Genomic DNA, 18,501 nt, shown 5'->3' with positions numbered 1-18,501 from the left:
TCCGTGATACAAAAATTTCAATCCAGTGGGCTGCAACACAGCCCTCAAATTCTTTGAACTGAAAAAGCCTAAAATAACTATGTCAAAGAATGGTCCCTGGCACTGTTTCCTCCCCAGAAGTAGAGATGTAGTTCAGAGCATTCTGCAGTAGGCTTTGGAGCAGGTCTGTGAGCAGGATAGAAACTTTGTGAGATTTTTTTTTTCTTGCAGAATTGCCAGAATGATAACTTATTGTATTGTCTGATATGAAAGTACAAAGAAATCTCATGTCCTTGGATAAAGGAGGAAACAGGCCTCCTTTACTTCAAATTGTTTGCAAGATACAGTGATTAATCCCTTATTCTGCCACTTAAAATATATAACTCAAGTTTTTGGCACACACTGAATACTAACCTGTTAAGTTCACAATGGCTTAAATCAATTATTTGTTGCAAGATCTGGTTAAGACAAATAGAGATTGTACATTGTTTAAATGCAGACAGTACTTCTGATGTCACCGATCAGTAACATGCCTTACTACACAGCTGTTCCACTATTGTTTGTGCAAGACATAGAGAGAGTGAAGTTCCATATAATAACAGGATGTCATACTTTCAGCCAGCTGATGTTCTTACATGTAAAAGGAAGGTGGTACACTACAGCATGGAGAACCCTCTTACTCCTTTATCATGTTATAATTCACTCCATCTCATGCAGTAATCAAGCATATTACAGTAAATAAATTAATTTTACAGCTTCATATATAGTTCTGACTCTTTCAGGACACCACAGCACCAAATTTGCATATCCTGTCCCATGTCAGGTGAGCAAAGATGTGGTGGTAAATTGAAATTCCACTCACTTTCCTGAAGGCCTTTGTTGTGCTCTAGGAGTTAGGGTAGGCATGGGTAATACTCGTATTTGATCTGGTCCAGTATGCCTGCAACCACAGTTTGTGGGTTCACAGGCTGACATACAACAGGTAATAGGGTCTTTAAAGAAGAACAGCCTCCCTGAATCTGAACAGACAAGTTAATGGGATTTTTTATAAATACTATTAAGCAAGTAAGGCTGGTCATATGTTTGACTAAATAGGAGTGAACAGAGAACACAAAAGTAGTTTTCAATCAAAGAAATATGGAAATTACTCATCAATATATACTTCCATGGTCTTGCTGATGATCCATAAAGCAATGGCATAAACAGAAGCAAGACCATTTATAATTGAACGAAATAGTGAGAAAACAAAATAGTTTTCCATGGAGTATGTAGAATTTGATCTGGTAAAGCTGGTTCCTTGCCAGCCATTAGCATGTAGAAAGCTGCTTACAGAAGGAAATCAGTTTCAATCACAGATATTTATTAGATGATAGCAAATTAAATATTTAAATTTTGTATGTGAAGTCAATGGCTTGCCAAATCACACAGGCTCACAACAGCTGTTGCATTTTGCCTTCCTCCTTAACTTTGTGTCAGCTTTCTTACTTAGAAACCTGTATTCCCGGTCTCCTGTGCATGGTAATGGAGAGTTGAGAGCCGCAGCTGATCTGCAAGTGAGCTTTTATGGTACGTGCGTATTCTGGAATGCTCTCCTGAGAGCTTTGCAGTGAAGATGCCCAGCCAGGTAGCTCATGAAGACCTACCAAAGGTAGGTGAATAAAGGGATTAAGGACCTGCTACCCTGTATTTGCCCTGCACCTTTTGGAAGCATGCAGGAAACAAGTCTTATGTTTAATATGGCTTTCCCCTCCTACATAGGGAAACATCTCATTTTTTATTATATACTGACATGAAGATCAAAGTGATTTATTTCCTTTCAAACCAAACTACTCAAAATTTCATTACATATACACATACGCAATATAGATGGGCCCCAGTACTTAACAGTAGAACTTATGTGATCCAAGAGTTTGCCACAAAAAATTAAGTCTTACATTCAGCTTAATTGTGATGTATGTAATATGTATGTAATCTCATGTGCAATATGAGATGTTTTGAAAACTTCATTTGATCTGTTTTAGGATTTTAAGGCATGCCCCTGGACACGGGTGGACAGAGCTCCTATCAAAACTTGATGAGAAGAGGAAGGGAAACAAGAAGACAGACACCTCTAATTTTTCAGCAGCCTTTGCAATTTCCATTGTCTTTCTTATTGTTTATAGTTGAATTTCTTACTGCCAAACACTCAAATGTCCCCCCAACACGTGTGCTCACCTCACTTTTGCCCCTTCTTCTACGATAAAACTAGCTCAAGGAGATACCATTCACCAAGTTGCCTGTAATTTTTGTTTCCAGGCAGCAGGAAACTGTCAAATGGGGCAGGAATGAGAAACTATGACCTTAGCTATGCGGGACGTGAGCTTCTTACCCCAGTGCAAAAGCCAGCCTTTCCTGAATGACCTAGGAGGCCAAAGCCGACACACAGATCTGCAGTTGTGAAGAGGCAAAGCTATGGTTTTGACTAAACCCCTGGACAGGCTGGAGGAAGGAAATAGATAGGGTGCGACATCAAAAGCAGTGTGGGCAGTGACCTCCCTTTACAGAAACACTGGTTGCCCTCAGCATGGACCAGCTTTTGTTGGCACGTACCTTCACACCAGTGCTTTTGAAAAAATAAATAAACCTCTACTTATTAACTGCAGAGCTCCATTAACTACCTGCTGTTTGCAAAATACTGTCCTTTGGTTACCCTGTAATGTAAAACACCTCTGTAATCCTTCTTCATATTCAACAGCTTTTTCCTAAGGAAAAATACCGAGAGAGAAACGTCACGGATGTTAAAAAGGTAGGCAGCACTAGCACAGGGAGATAAGGAATGATTTCAGAGGACATGGTTACCTAGCAACGTCCCTTGCAGTTGCCTAATGGTATTTTGGAAGCGCAGAGGCTCCAGACCGGCTCAAGTACAAGGAAAAAGGGGCTGGAAAGCAGCGGCACTCCGCAGCCCGGCCGGAGCACACCGCACGGCTGCTTCCAGGCAAGACCGGACAGAAGGAGCAAGGTAATGCGATAAACAGGCGGGCGGGCAGGCCCGCCCGAGGCATTTCTTCCCTAACCATGCCTGAAGAGTCGGCGAGGGAGACACCGGCGCCGGAACACCACTTGCAAACCTTCCAGCGGCCAAGGGGAGGCGACGCTCCTCGCTCTCCCGTCTCCTCCTCGCACGCCCTGTGCTATGTTTCTCCCACATGGAGAGCCCTCACCGACGCACCCACCAGCCGCTGCGGGCGGGCCGGCCGCCACACCCCTCACGCTGCAGCTGCATCCTGGGGCACCCACCCGGCGGTCTCCCCACACGGAAGACATGGGCTGTACTCGCGGCCTGGCCCGGCGACGTGGCCGCGCTCCGGGCAGACAACCAGAGGGGGAACGTACGAAGAGGCAGATTACCATCCCCAGCGGGGTACCGCGCTCGGTCGGTCAGGGCGCGCTCCTGCTCGCCAGCCACCGGCCGTGGCGGCTCCCGCACGCACGCCGAACCACCCCGAGGACAAGCGAACTGCCACGCGGCCGTGGCGGCGGCAAGGGTTAAAATGAGAGCGGCGGGGCCGGCCACGCTCCCCACGGCGCTCGCAGCCAATGAGCAGGCAGCGGGGCGGGCCCCGGCCCTGCTCCCGTTCCGGTGCGGGGGTGCCCGGTGCAGCGCGGGGCTGGCGGGATGGTGCTGCCGGTGGTGAGGGCGCAGGTCGGTGGGCTTGGCAGCGGCTTCCCGTGCGCGCGGCCGACGGCTGCTGACTGCGGGCCGCGCGGCTGAGCGGGCGCCGGGGCCTCGCCGGCTCGACGAGGTGAGGGGCGGCGCTGAGGCGGTGGCGATGGGCCCCCGCGCTGGGCAGTCGTAGGGGTGAGAGCGTCGGGCGAGGCCTCTGGTGGCACTGCCCCATCTGGGGAGGAGGCATTGAAGGAAGGTGTCTCTCTGCGGTGACCGGGCGGGAGGAGGTGGTCGGGGTGGTGCGTGTCACCTCGGCGGCGGCGAGAAGGGTGTCCGCAGGGGCTGCGGTTGCGGGAACAGCAGGTGCCTGGCTGGGAAAGAGAGGCTCCGGAGGGAGGGGCCTCTACTTGAAAGAGAGCGGGTCCCGGCAGAGCCCCGGTCGAGGGAGCGAGGTGGTTGTGGAGGGCGAGTTGCTTGCTGCTCCACACCCTCCGCCTCTGCTCCTTGTAGCAGGGACTTCCTGGACTGACGTTGCAGTTATCTAGTAAGCGCTGTTAGTAGAGGTCTAGAAAGCCATTCTTCGGACGTGGTAACTTGTTGCTACGGGAGGGATGTCAGCTTTTGGAATGAGATTGCAGTATATCTCTTCCATCTCACCTGTGCTGTGGTTTGTTACACGTCTTGTTTCAATGGCCACCCATACCAAAATACGTTATTTTGCTGGCTATACTTTGTGGTAGAACAACCAAGAGTTTTTGATGGTTAAAGTTCTCCAAAGAAACGCCTGAAATATTAGATATCCCCCCCCCCCAAAAAAAAAAAAAGGGAAGTGAAAAATGTAATTTATCCTTAGTTGATAGGAAACTGCAGCAGATGTAGACAGTATTAGCAAATATACAACTTTTGCTTCTTCATTTTAGAAGCGTATGAATATGCCCATGTAAAGCTCCTGGAAATAGTGGGACTCGGAGAGCAGAAGACCTTTCTGGGCATTGCACAGCTAACCGTGTTTTCTACATTTTGACTTCAGTTATTCTGATGTGCTCTTTGGCTGGTGAGGGTGTGGTAGTGGAGATCAGTTTCACTGCTAATTATGCAGCTGTCCAAGGACATTTGCATTCTGTATCATGCTGAGGCCTCAGGGCTTCCCCGTCACTTGTAAGTGAGGGATGTGAGGAAGAGTCAGCAGTGTGTGTAGGCTAGCCTTGTTTCTCATAGTTAATTTATCAAATCTTAAAGTGATTATGGAGTGGTGCTGCAAAAAGCATGTGTAAAATATTTAGGATTATTTTGTAAATGTCAAGATCTCCAGATTTGGTAGCTTGCTCTTTTTTTGTTTTTTTTTTTTGTTGCTGTTGTATTTTCTCTGTAAACAAGTTCAGAAAGTTGCATAGTCTGAATTTATTTTAAAGTATTAATTTTAAAGGGCTTTTTTTTTGTTTTGCTTTGAGGGGTGGGAATGAGGCAAACTCCAGTATCCTGTTATTCCTATTGCATGGGGATTTGGGGATTCTTTAAGTTTCCTTTAGGCTTACGAAGGTGACCTTAATCCTTGTTGGAACAGCTACCAGAGTGAGGATGGTATTCTAGATCAATGTGTTAAAAGGCTCATTGCCAGGCCTGCACAGAGGCACAGCAGGGATGGGGGACCCCATTAATCTCATCAGAGGAAGTAGCCCCAGGTTCTGTCATTGGAGAGCCATCAGTCCCATTGCCCAGGTGTGGCACACATCAAAATAAGTCAACAGAAAGGCTTTCTGGAAAAGCTTGCAAGATTAAGGTGTAACTGCCTATAGAATATGGGACATATTATAGGGTGCAGGAGAAGAGTATCTTGTGACTGTACAAAACTTATTTTGGGATGCTTAGGGGATGGACTAAAATGAGGGAGTAAGGTTCGCTGAGCCGGAACAAGTATGGGAAAATAGAAGGGTAAGGTGATAAAAGGGATAAGGGGCTAAAGGGCCTGGTTGATTGTAAACAAGTGGTTGGCCACTATGTTTGGCAATGTGCTGTGCCAGATTACCATAGCCTGTCCTCTTTTCTCATTAAGCTCCATTTCTCTTTTCCTGGATAGGAGGGCTCTGTGCTATATTCATCCTGAGGAATAAGCACCAACAACTGGAGTGGTAACCGAAATTATAGGGACCTTTGTGTCTGATGTGCCAGCAGGGGGAGAGACTGGAGTGAGGGAGGGTCTAAATGCCAGCAGCTACAGTGGAGACTGTAAGTCACGGTGGCTTATGTGTCTCTTAAGTGCGAGTAACTGCGGAGAGCAGAGTGCATGCATTTTGTCTTGGCAAGCATGCCAGTGTGTGATTGCTAGTGCATAGCATGCCTGGCTAGCCAGTAAGTAGGGTAAGACACTTGGGAGCCAGGTTTTGAGGCAGCTGTAAGTGTGAGACAGGTACTAGTGAGATCATAAGGTCTCCAGTTTGGCAATATGAGAGTGCAGGAGGGCAAACCAGCTGCCAGAGGGACTGTAAGATCTCGGGGTTGTTTTGGAGGCTCATTTGCATGTGTGTTTCTGAGCAGGGCAACTGGAGACAAAAGAATCCAAGGGCCAGTTATTGAGTGGACTGAATGTCTAAGGCCATTTGCTGGGGAGCTGTGACATGTCTGTGGGTGCGACGTGTGTGTATCTATGTGAAGGGGGTTTGTACCAGCAACTGGAGTGGGGATCTTGGAAGACTGAGGAGTCAGTGTTGGTTCCTGGGTAGATTGAGTGTCTGAGGCCAGTATAGCGGATCCCACCACTGTACACACTGTACACACCTGTATATTTCCAGTAACAGGCTTTTATCCTAATCAGCTAGGGAGAGAAGCAGCATATTCCTGGCCCATGTTTGTGTTTGCCCCCCAGACACCGGTTTTAGTTGTATTGATCTGTATGTTCAGACACCTGTATGTGCATGTTCATATGTGCAAGTCTGAGAATACATCCTCAGCCTTGCCAGTGGCCAGATCTGGGGACATGGAGTTGCAGCTGCCTTGTCTTTATTGGGCTACCAGTTTCAGCAGCTTCTAACACAGAAGAAATACTTTTTCTGTAAGTTTGAAGATGCAGATTCACAAAACTTGGAGCCACATGTGCAGTGACTTTTATGTTGTGGTAGAATGTTAGAATATTTGTTGGTTTGGCTGGTGTGAGTATCTAAATACGTATATATATGTTTAAGCTGCCATGATAGGGCAGTGGAGCATAAATTTAAACCAGGATTTTGTTGTAGGTGTTTTTTAAAAAGCATTTGTTTTTGTTTGTTTTTTTTTTAAGTCAAATGAAGTAAAAATAGAAACATGAATAAAATTTCTTTTAGCAACCTGGTAGGTTTTGTATATACCTTTTCCCTCTGTATGTCATAGAATCATAGGATCATGGAATGGTTTGTGTTGGAAGGGACCTTTAAAGATCATTTAGTCTGATGACCTGCCATGAGCAGTGGTATCTTTCGCTAGATCAGGTTGCTCAAAGCCTCATCCAACCTGACTGTGAACACTTAAATGTTCTGTATGTTGTGACCCTCAGTAAACCCCTGTATAGAAAAGAATGTCAATAGAGAGTCTGAGTGGGGATGCTTATCATAATAAGAAATTACTTCCCTTATAGGCGTTTTCTGGTTCTACTATAATGCTATAGCACAGTTACTTTTGCTGGCAAGTTAAAAGACTCAGGTCAAATATAAGGATAACACAAAAAAAATGAAGATTTCTGTTCTGTTTACTGTTGGAGTTTATAAACATATGGCTACACAGATATGTATATGGTAGTCCAGTCTGTTTATATAAAATTGATATAATGATGGATTATTTTAGATTGAAAATGGTAACCAGTGATATTTCATATCAAATACCAAGTACAGCTTTGGCATCTGTCCCAGTCTGCTTCCAGAAATCCTCTTTGCTTCTAGAATAATGACAGATCAACTTCTGATTTCCAAATGTGATGAATGCACTTTTTTCTCTTATAACTTTTCCAATGCACTTTAAAGTTTTTTTTTCCTAAAGAATCCAATTTAACATAATTCCATAATTTAATAAGCAGCAGTTATTTTCACGTGTTTTTCTAATTATTTTCTTTTCTTTCCAAGCAAGAGTAATTTTGACAGGTGTTAGAGCAGATAACCGAAATTGTATGGCAAAGAGGTGCCCAATATTGGAAAGTGGAACAATGGAGACTTTTTATTCTAGAAGGGTGTGTGCCTGCATGAGTTTTTCTTTTTCTTTTTGTGCACAGTAAATCTGATGATTTCTGAAAGAGCCACCCTAACAAAACATACACGTGCTTTGTGTCCTCTCTGCTGTCTGTTCAAGAGAGCACTCAGACAGAGAGCTGGTATTTGGAGTGTGTGTTACTGCAGAGCGATTTATGCAGCTTGCTCAGGGGCAGTCTTTTTCCAATAGACTGTACATAGCCAATGAGAGAAGTGGGAGTGCAGGCTAAATGAGTTGTTTGGTGGCTGCAGCTCTTCAGATCAATGTTTTTTATTGATGCTCTGTGCATTCCATAATTTTCTTTTTTTGGCTCCCTAACTAACTAAAGTGGGTTCTGCCCATAGACATTAAGAGTGATCCTAATGGAGGGAACATCATCAACTTGTTTGTAAGGCTCTGGCTTGAATCCAGTATATATTTAATGGTCAATGTTTTTGTAGTTTAGTCATAAATTCTTACAAAATATCTCTACCCTTTGCAAAAATGAAAAGGCCTCGGGCCTCAACAGCCTGAAATTGGTTTGCCTGAAAGTGTTTAATAAATAAAACCTCACACCTGTTTTGGATATATAAATCCAAATTTATGCAGACGTAGATGCAGATTTGTTTGATTTTATAAAAATGGTCAGCCAAGTCCTTTGGTTTTTGAGGAGAAGGGGTGTAGTTGAACTGAAGGTTTTTGCTTTTTGTTACCAGAATACAAGGGGTTTGATCTGTAGATCAGGCCCTGAGGCTGAGGCACTTTGTTCTTCCCTTTAAGAATGGGGTTTTCTGCATGAAAATTCAGATGTTGTCTTACTCTTTCTCCTGAAAGTGTATCCTCAATACTTCCTAAAAGTGGAAGGAAAAGTCCCCTACTTTGAGAGTAGATTTGCTTTTATAACTCTTGAAAATCTGCAGGTATTTGACATCTCTTAAAGAATTCCCATAGTATACTTACTCCTGGCGTTTAGGTACATCCAATGTCCATATTGTATCTGGACCTGTAGATTGCCTTTGATCATCATCTTTTGGCTTTGTATGACATTATAATAGGTATTACATTTTAAAGCATAGATTTCTTGGAACGAAGAGAATAAAGAAGTGAACTTATATTGCAGTTTATAATTAAGAGATTGCACTTTAAATGTATACATTCTTGTATAAATATGAAAGGGTTTTGTGTGTACAGTCACTATTGTGATTATAATTTTAAGCTAAAGAATATGATAAGCCCTTTGCACTAAGTTTATCAGTGGATTTACAATTTTGTATGAATATTTGCATTGCTCTAGTACTTAAACTTCCAGGGAAGCCCAGGGGAGCTGAATCTGAGCTAGAATGGAGATCTCTGCTTCCAGAGATTTAGTCCTTGATTTCTTCCTATAGATCTGATTTCTGTGTTAAGCAGCTTTAATGTATTTTTCATTTGGTTTTGACAGTGCATTACCTTCAGGAGATGGCCTCTTCCAAGTCTTTGATGAACCTTCTAACCTTCACTTTTGGATCAGCAATAGGATTTTTTGTATGCTATCTTCTGTTTAGCATTATACTAGAAGAACAAGTAAAGATCCAGCCTCATGTCCTTCACAATGATCCGCATGGTCAGCACTCATCAGATACCGATAGCAATCAGCTGCAAGGGCAAATGAATTTCAATGCAGACTTTGGACAGCATAAAGGTATTTTGTTACGCCTGACTAATTATATAATATGCTCCCTTCTCATGCATGGCAAAGTGTTACTTTATTCACTGCCAAGAGTTTGTATGAACCTTTTCTTTCACTTTCCCCATGTTCAGGTTACCTCTAAATAACTTTGTTCTCCTGAGGTCCAATGACTGGTGGTTTTCTTTGTTTACATTTTTATTATAGTAGTGGGTTTTTTTTCTTTAGAGCTCAACTGTTTGTTGAACTTCTGTATCTAGACTTGTTTGAAGCAGGAGCTTCTCAAATGAACTATTGATATCAAATGGTGGTTTTTGCTAAGCAGATGTATTTGCTAGCATTGTAGATGTGCCTGAATTGCTTTTTAGCTTAATGGAGCTACTTTTGGACTACCTCTAACTTTTGAAATAGCCTCTTAGATAAAGCTGTAACAAAACCCCAACAAACAAATCCAAACCAAATCAGAAATCATAAAATTACTTTTTTACACAATTAGTAAAATTTGGGATGGTGGGGTGGTCAGAGGGGGCCACTGTACGCATTGTTTCAATGTTTGCCAAGCTGATTATGCAGCAGTCGTAGAACAATAGAATCATAGAATAGTTAGGGTTGGAAAGGACCTTAAGATCATCAAGTTCCAACCCCCCTGCTGTGGGCAGGGACACCTTACGCTAAATCATATCACCCAAGGCCTCGTCCAACCTGGCCTTGAACACTGCCAGGGATGGAGCATTCACAACCTCCCTGGGCAACCCATTCCAGTGCCTCACCACCCTAACAGGAAAGAATTTCCTCCTTATATCCAATCTAAACTTCCCCTGTAATGGTTTGGGTTGGAGGTAAACTTAAAGATAACCTATTTCCACCCCACCCCCCCCCCCCGGCCATGGTCAGGGACACCTTCCACTAGACCAGGTTGCCCAAAGACCTGTCCAACCTTGTCTTGAACTCTGCCAGGGATGGCGTAGCCACAGCTTCTCTGGGCAACCTGTGCCAGTGAACAAGCACAGGTTGCTGTTGCAGTTAAAACCAGAGAAATGCATCTGAGATGGGACAGTTTGGATGAGAAAAAATTCACTTTAGTGCATTTGCTGAACATGTTAATAAGTGATTTGCTATTTAAATGTATTTAAACTCCAAACTTCATAAGACAAGTTTGTGAGTGTTTCACATGTAACGGTGGAGCATTGTTACAAAGAAATCTGATCAGTTGTTGCAGAAAGTATAAACAGGAATATTTTAGGACAAGTTATGCTGATCTTGCTCGCCATGGAATATTCTTTTACATGAGTTACAATTGCTGTGTCTGTGTCAAGTGAAAATGATTCTTTGAGGGAAATTAATGCTTTGGCAGCTTGTCGAATATTATATTATGTGCCTCAGATAACCGTGTCTGTTTATTCTGTTGGATTGTCTGCAAATAAATACATTTAAGCAGAAGAGTAATACTAGTTTCAAAGTATCCTAACTTAATCTGTTTTTTTACAAATAAGATTTAACTTGGTTTGGTGATAAATTCTTTCTTTCTGGCTCACCACCTGCTTTTACCTTCAAAAATATATTGCTGGGTTTTGTTAGTTAACGTGACTATATACAACAGACCTTATTAGCTTTTTGACCTCTCTGTGCTGTAATCGTGTTCACTGTGAATGGCAAAAATACTCAGCTTTTTAATTTTCATTAATCCTCCAACACCATAAAAAACTTGTCTCCCAACAGTTTTGATGTACAAATCAAGGTTTTCTAAAGCCTGTTTCCTGAACAGATACCTATTCCAGTCTGGCTTTTATGCTCTTGTTTATGCTGTTAAGTTGAAGTAGAATCATAGAATAGTTAGGGTTGGAGAGGACCTTAAGATCATATTTCAGTAATGATCAGTAACTTTAAAAATTTTAGTTTCTGGGTTTGGGGAGTCTTGTTTGCTTTCTTTCTAAATCTGACATTAATTTCATTACCTTTTACATTTGGAAGCAAATGCCTTTTCTCTCTCTGCATCTCTTTTCTGATGTAGAAACAATGTCTAGGGGATAGGCTGCTCTTTGTTTTGCAATCAAGTCTAATATTGTTCTGGAACTTCTCTCTTTTTTTTATTAGATGAGAATAAAAATATTGCAGAGGGACTGTATCAGAAGGTGAAAATACTGTGCTGGGTCATGACTGGACCTCAAAATCTAGAAAAGAAAGCCAGGCATGTTAAGGCCACTTGGGCCCAACGTTGTAATAAAATACTTTTTATGAGCTCCGAGGAAAACAAAGACTTCCCAACTGTGGGCCTAGAAGCCAAAGAAGGCAGAGACCAACTGTACTGGAAGACTATTAAAGCTTTTCAGTATGTGCATGACCATTATTTTGATGATGCTGATTGGTTTATGAAAGCAGATGATGATACATATGTTATATTGGACAATTTGAGATGGCTTCTTTCAAAATACAGTCCTGAACAGCCAATATACTTTGGAAGAAGGTTTAAGCCTTATGTGAAACAGGGTTACATGAGTGGAGGAGCAGGTTATGTTCTGAGCAAAGAAGCTCTGAAGAGATTTGTTGCTGCATTTAAAACAAACAAATGCTCTCATAGTTCCTCAATTGAAGACCTTGCACTAGGAAAATGCATGGAGATCATTAATGTGGAAGCAGGAGATTCTAGGGATACAAGTGGTAGAGAAACCTTTCATCCCTTTGTTCCAGAACATCACTTAGTCAGAGGATACCTGCCAAAAACATTCTGGTACTGGAATTACAATTATTATCCTGCTGTAGAGGTAAGTCCTTAGGAGCCTGGTACCCATTTTATGAAGTACGTCTTATGATGTGTGAATTAGAAGTTTAGTAGTTACTCAATATATATTTTAGAAAAGAAGATTTTGTTGTGATACCCTGTGATGCACCTGTGTGTAGATGTGTTAAATACAGTAATCAACTCAAAGTTGATGCTAAGAGCCTAATGTTGGAAAAGAGCTAGGGTATTTTAAATTATTATTGCTGGTTTGCTATGTTCTGTGGACAGCAAAAAATGATGAAACCTTTTCGACATGTTTGTTTAGTGTCACCACTGCTACCTTCCTTGCAAAGTTACTGTTCTGTTTTGGTCCCTTCCATCTTGCACGCAGTGCCCCTAGTTTCTCCTTCACCCATCCAACTACCAAGTGTGCAGTGAGACTGGTCAATTCCAAGGTGTACGCTCTCACTGCATAGAGCTGGGCCGAGCAGTGTTAGTTACGTTAGTTACATTGAAGCCTACTGAAAGGGAAGGTGGCACTGATGCACCTTTATCTTCTACCCAACAGCAAACTTTGATAGAACCTGTAGAACTAATTTTGGGATCATTAGTGATTGTAGTTGGTTAATTTTGTCTAAGAGAGTCCCATATTACTCAAGGTGCTGGTGGGTAATGGTAAAGTGAATTCCATTGAAAAGATTTCAGAATAATGAACGTTGCCTAGAAGTGAAATAACAGCATGATCCAAACAAAGAAATATGATTAGATTTCCTCGTGTATTTGTACTGGACTCTTGTCTCCCTTCTGTAGAAGTGGAGGCAAGCATAAGAGCTGGCAAAGTAAATTCTAAAAAATCCTTTTGTTAGAGCAACAGAAGTAGTGTTTACAAAATGAAACATTTTTACTACAAGAATTTCAAGTTGTCCTTTGTATTCATATCTGAAATCTGTGGTTTAAAAAGGAAAAAAAAAAACCAACCAGAAGGTGTGTGTTTGAGCAGGGTGCCACTTAAAGCAACCTGAAGGTATTCTGCATTGTAAACTTTGATCGTAATCGTATAATCATAGAATAGTTAGGGTTGGGAAGGACCGTAAGATCACCTAGGTTTCTTCTTAAGATTATAATTTCACTTTTAAAGGTTTTATTTTTCAGCAAGCTTTGACATGAGCATAAGTAGCCAAAATCAAGGATAAGATGTAGGATTTCTTACACAGTAAAGCTGGGGGGGGAGGGATCTACCTCTTCAGCAGATTCTTTTCATTGTAAAGCATTTATTTTTATATTTGTATTCAGTGCCTAGAGCAGTTCTGTAGTTTAAACCAGCTACAATAACGTATTTAGTGTGTCAGGATGCAGCAGCTTTAGCTACGGTTGTTCTTCACAGGTGGCTGAGCTGTGGGCACTTACATCTATAAGGGATGCAGTGGTGGTGGAGATCCGTAATGGAAATCACATATTTGATTCTGTCCTATCGTAGTTGTGTTTGGATAGAGACTGCTTTGTCTGGTACCAAAACCATGGTATATTGATCAAACTTAATAAGCATTGAAAGAATAACAGTTCTGTAACAATTGCTCACTTCAGTGTCTTTAAATATTTTAATCTTAGTTCCAGTTAGAATTGGAATATTAGCAGCTCTGCAACCAAACCTGATGAACAGCCCCCTCCCAAACTGTCTTCCAGAAAAGTGTTCTCAAAGCTGAATTTGAGCTAGAAAATAAAAGTTGCAACAAGTGTGTTAATTAAGATCTTTTAGTTCTTAAAAATGCTTAAGAACATGAATCATAGAATCACAGAATAGTTTGGGTTGGAAAGGACCTGAAGATCATCTAGTTCCAACCCCCCTGCTATGGGGAGGAACAATGAAATTAATAATCTTAAAAAATAGTTCCAACATGATTCGTTACAACTCTCTGTCTGTAGGAAACTAGATACTGATGGTTTTGCCAAACTGTGTAATGTGTGAACACCTACACACACACACAGGTGCATGCACACACACATTTATTTGGCTTGTGTACTCTGAGTGGATGCTATCATGAGTATCATGTATGCATTGTTTCATATGGAAATGCAATGCATTTAGACCTGCTCACTGCCACTTGGTTTTGTTTAAACACCAACATAAAAAGCAAAGTATGGAAAAGCGAAAAAAAATGTGATGTTATTGAGAGCAGCTAGGTATTTTACCTGCTTAGTTACAGAAACAGACGATTTTGTTAAACTTCTGTTTTTGAAAGATGCTTTGGCTGATGTTTGATACATTTTGCTTCCCTGACATTATGCTTTGGAGTATATATGTGACTGATGATAGTAAATTTCTTACCATGAAGTCAAGGATGCTTTTGAATTCTTATTGGGTCTTTAATGCAGGGCATGCTTTGCAATTTTAGCTGATGACTTTGACTTGTTTTGTATTTTAGGGTCCTGGATGCTGCTCCGATCTAGCAGTTTCATTCCACTATGTTGATTCCATGACTATGTATCAATTGGAATATTTGATTTATCATCTCCGTCCGTATGGGTATTTGTATCGGTACAATCCTGATCCAGCAACCAATCCAGAAGAGCAAAGCAAAAATGAAGCACTGGAGGATAATCAGAAGCTAAAGCAAAAAGTTACTGAGAGTTAATTAGACTTTGAAGAAAACAAAAAGAAGCCAGTACAATGAGTAGGAGTCTCGTCAAACTCCTGCATGAAGCTTGTGGACTGAAATTACTGATAGTGATTCTTATTTAAAAAATCACATTGGCAGTGCTGCCTGTTGCTGTCTATGTGCAGTAGAATCTGGTGCTGGCTCTGACTGTTTGGGATAGTGTGACCTTGCTGACCTGCTCAATGAAGATTTAGGGCTCTCAAGCTGTGAAATAGGAGGTTGTTCTGATACACTAATACCTGGAAGAATTTGTATGAAACTCATATGGATGGCTTCAGAGATAATCAAACAGTATTTCTGTTCCTTTTTCTGTTCCCCTTTTCCTTCCAGCTGTTCTGTTAGGTAAGCTCTAATGGTAGAAAGTGGATGCTGCATAGTCAAATACTTGATGATGGCTTTCTCTAGTATTCTCAGTATCTTGAAATTAGTTTGTGTACCTTGCCCTACAAGGGAGAGGAGTGAAAATAGTCTGCTTTGCTTTAATGGCAGACTGGCTATTATGAATAGGCAGAGATCCACCCAAACGATTAATCTTGAGTTGTTTCAGAAATGGAATTCACTGCCATGAATTATTTTTAACTTTTTTAAGTCTCTTGTATGAAATAATATGAAGTTGAATCACTACTGCTTTAGGGAGAAACCCAGAAATGGTTACTGTTGTTTCAATTGCTGAGGCAAGGCAAGCTGCTTACATACTTACCTGTAGCTTTTTAAAATGTTTTTCTTTTGCATTAAATTATTGTATTGGTTGAATGGATATAAAAATTCATCTCAGAATTTCTCAGCACAAGATAAGGTAGATGCTTTTTGAAATAGAATTCTCTCTTCCATCCCTCCTTCCATCTGAACCAGGAAGAATAGTATCTTGGCAAAGTTACAATGACGTTATAATATCTTGGTTTCAGCCAGTATTATAATTAGTTTGTTTCCATTTAGTTTTCACGTCACTATACTTTGAGACTGTGGAGTTACCTTGTACATTAAAATTTTAGAGATACAAGAAAGTCCCATTTTAAAACGGCAGCAAAGCTGATTTGACTGCTTCCCTACGCATCTCATTTATTTGGCTGAAGTACTTAATTTCACTCTTTTTTTTTTCCTTTTTTTTTTTTCCCTTCACCTTTAAAAATTTCTTCTGTAGCTGCTGCTTGTTACCTTTTTCAGGACAAAGTGTTAAATGATCCTTATATCACTCTTTGAAGCTGAAGTATATAGTTATTCAGGTAAGCCAGCCTGAATGCAGGAATCTTTGAAAGTGCATTAACTTTCTCCATTACTTTGAGTATCTCTGCCTCTTAACTGAAGACACTTTCTTGGTGTGGGATAAAAGTAAGTATTTTAATTACTGGAAGATTTTCAGAGACCAAGTCTATGCTTTATGTAGTTAATATAAAACTTTCTGGTTTTCTCTTTCAGATTGAGTGAATAGCAGTGTGGGGGATGGGATTAGGCTTGGCATGTAGTGTATCTTTATTCCACACTTGAACAAAAGTTTTGTCATCTTTTTCTCACTTTTCACCTTCATCATATTGATGAATTTGGACATAACCTAATTACCTCCAGTCATTGTTTTGGAAAGGGCACATACTGGTAGCAGACAGCCTTATTTACTGCTGCTGTCCTTCAGGATGTTCCTGGAAGAGGATGTTACCATAAAGGACTGGATTTACTTTTTTTTTTTTTTCCAAAGATAGTTCTTGTACATATTGGGCTTCTGTCTGTTGCCCATCAGTAAACCGTCATGGCTACCTTTCTGAGCCTTGCTCAGCAGCATGATGGTGATTGCTGAAGTCTCTGATGGAGCTGAATTATTACATACTTCTCTGCCTGAATGTAAGCCAGGTTCAAACATCAAGTGTTAATTAAATGAATAGTTCCCGCATGGTTAAATCTGCTGGTCTTTTATCAGCACGACTGCCTCTGAAGTACTGAAAGGGACATGAACTTTATTTTATGTTAATTGACTTAAGTAGGGAGTTATAGCTGCATTTGTTTAAAGAAGGAGAAAGTCTCCAGTTTGCCCTAGTAAAGGGATGCTAGTCCAGAGGAGAATGGATGGTACCATGCTGTAAGGTGCTTCCTTCTGTGAGCTAAATGTTTATCCCATATGCAGCGCAAACCAGTGATATTGTGAACTCCATATGGTTTTGATCTTTCCAATGGCATTGTTCAAGCATGCAGTTAAAATTTTCTGGGATACTTGGGGAAGCTATAAGATGAAACCAGGATACCAACTTGATCTCTTGGTAAATTCAGCCCATGTAAAAGATCTCCTAACTAGCGTATGGTTCCTTTATTTCGGCTTTCTTCCTCAGTTCATCTGTGCGGATTTAAAGATTTTCTACCACAACAGGCAGAACTAACTGCAGACTTTTTTGCAGAGTTGTGTCTTGTGTTTGCCCTGTGCTGCTCTGTGAAGTAAAGTCATTTATTCTTCATGTTCTTTACTGTCCTGACTTCTGTCTTTGAGTTTTCAATTTCATCATGCGCAAGTCTCAGGTGAACAAGAGGAAGCAGGCAGGGAGATGTTTGAGCTCTGCACAAGGCTGGTTGCCGAGGTGGCACCGCTGAGCTGCCAGTGAAGCGTTTTCTCGGCAGCAGTTCCAATTCTTGTCTGCTGCCCAGCTGTGGCTTGTGCATTTAGCAGAGTGGGGCGGGAATGTCTCTTTCAACAAGCATGCAAGACCTCAGAGGGAATGGAGGAATAAAGGAACAAGTTCCATTTCTTGAGGGAGTAAGGCTAAGAACATACTACCTTGTGGTAAATAGGTGGCCTGTCTGGAGAAATAAGAGGAGCCTTTTCTTCAAACGTCCATTCTTGCTTTGTTTTAAAGTGTCCTTGTGCTTAGGCCTCAGAATCTGTTTCTTTTGCCTTTCCAACAGCACTGCAAAGAATTCTTTTTTTCCTTCCAGACAAGCTAGAAAAGTATCAGTTTTTACATTCCGCAATTATAATAGAGGGCTTTCGTTCTATGTTGAGTTGTACTGCCATAGCAATGAGCTGAAACCTCTGAAATAACTAGCTTCTATCTGTGCATTCAAAAGCTTCAGTAGACGTGGTTAGAATGTGAACAGTTCGCATAATTTTCATGTATAATATTCCATGATAATATTGGTAGTTATTTCACTCCCAGGTCTTTGTGCTTTGAGAAGGCATTTTTTGAGCTTGAGTACTTCTGCAGCCCAAGGAGGCTGCTGTATGTGAGGTGGATAGACCTTCCTGAAGCACAGGGGCACAGGCTCTCTTAGGCCATACAGGTTATTGCCCTGTGCTTTTGTTTTATTTCGAAAAGAGGCTTCTCAGTTTTTCAAGACCTAAAAGCTTCCATTGATACCGTAGTGATTTAAATGAGCCACCTAAAAATTTTTAACTCCTTTCCTTGAGATTACTAGGCAGCAGTTGTTTGCAGCTGGATGTGGGAATGTCACTTAGTGTAATAGAGTAGCATTTTAACCCTGTGGTAAGTGGATTTTAGTTCAGAGAGAACAAGGATGCCAAGAAGTTACTTTCTGATCACTGCTAAATTAGAGGATAGTATTTTTGCAGAAGAAGACTGATTTTATTCTTTCACACCCAATTTGTTGTTTGGGGTTTTTTGTTTGGTTGGTTGGGTTTGTTTCGTTTTTTTTTGGTGGGGTT

At 41.3% G+C, this 18,501-nt stretch overlaps 1 protein-coding gene across 4 annotated transcripts; it reads left to right on the top strand.

Moving 5' to 3' along the window:
- Positions 1-2,838: 2,838 nt before the first annotated feature.
- C1GALT1 (core 1 synthase, glycoprotein-N-acetylgalactosamine 3-beta-galactosyltransferase 1) lies at positions 2,839-17,778 on the top strand. Of its 4 annotated transcripts, none has more exons than XM_062605140.1 (4): positions 2,839-2,980; positions 9,261-9,500; positions 11,580-12,247; positions 14,628-17,778. In XM_062605140.1, exons 2-4 carry the CDS (start codon positions 9,278-9,280, stop codon positions 14,835-14,837), a joined length of 1,101 nt encoding a protein of 366 aa, XP_062461124.1. In that variant the 5' UTR covers positions 2,839-2,980; positions 9,261-9,277; the 3' UTR covers positions 14,838-17,778. The 4 variants fall into 4 exon arrangements, with proteins under 4 accessions (XP_062461124.1, XP_062461126.1, XP_062461123.1 ...); XM_062605142.1 differs by lacking the exon at positions 2,839-2,980 and adding an exon at positions 3,371-3,394; XM_062605139.1 differs by lacking the exon at positions 2,839-2,980 and adding an exon at positions 3,664-3,764.
- The last annotated feature ends 723 nt before the right edge of the window (positions 17,779-18,501 follow it).

Source organism: Pezoporus occidentalis, unplaced genomic scaffold, assembly GCF_034315485.1.
Source record: "Pezoporus occidentalis ecotype Australia unplaced genomic scaffold, CSIRO_AGI_Poc_V1 ctg9, whole genome shotgun sequence".
Taxonomy (NCBI): domain Eukaryota; kingdom Metazoa; phylum Chordata; class Aves; order Psittaciformes; family Psittacidae; genus Pezoporus; species Pezoporus occidentalis.
The sequence above is the reverse complement of the archived record's forward strand: the minus strand, read 5'-3'. Positions and strand labels throughout refer to the sequence as shown.

Coding starts and splice junctions, on each gene's coding strand:
- C1GALT1 (XM_062605140.1), top strand. CDS start 9,278: ATGGCCTCTTCCAAGTCTTTGATGAACCTTCTAACCTTCACTTTTGGA. Junction 9,501..11,579: donor AGACTTTGGACAGCATAAAG/GTATTTTGTTAC, acceptor TTTTTTTATTAG/ATGAGAATAAAAATATTGCA. Junction 12,248..14,627: donor ATTATTATCCTGCTGTAGAG/GTAAGTCCTTAG, acceptor TTTGTATTTTAG/GGTCCTGGATGCTGCTCCGA.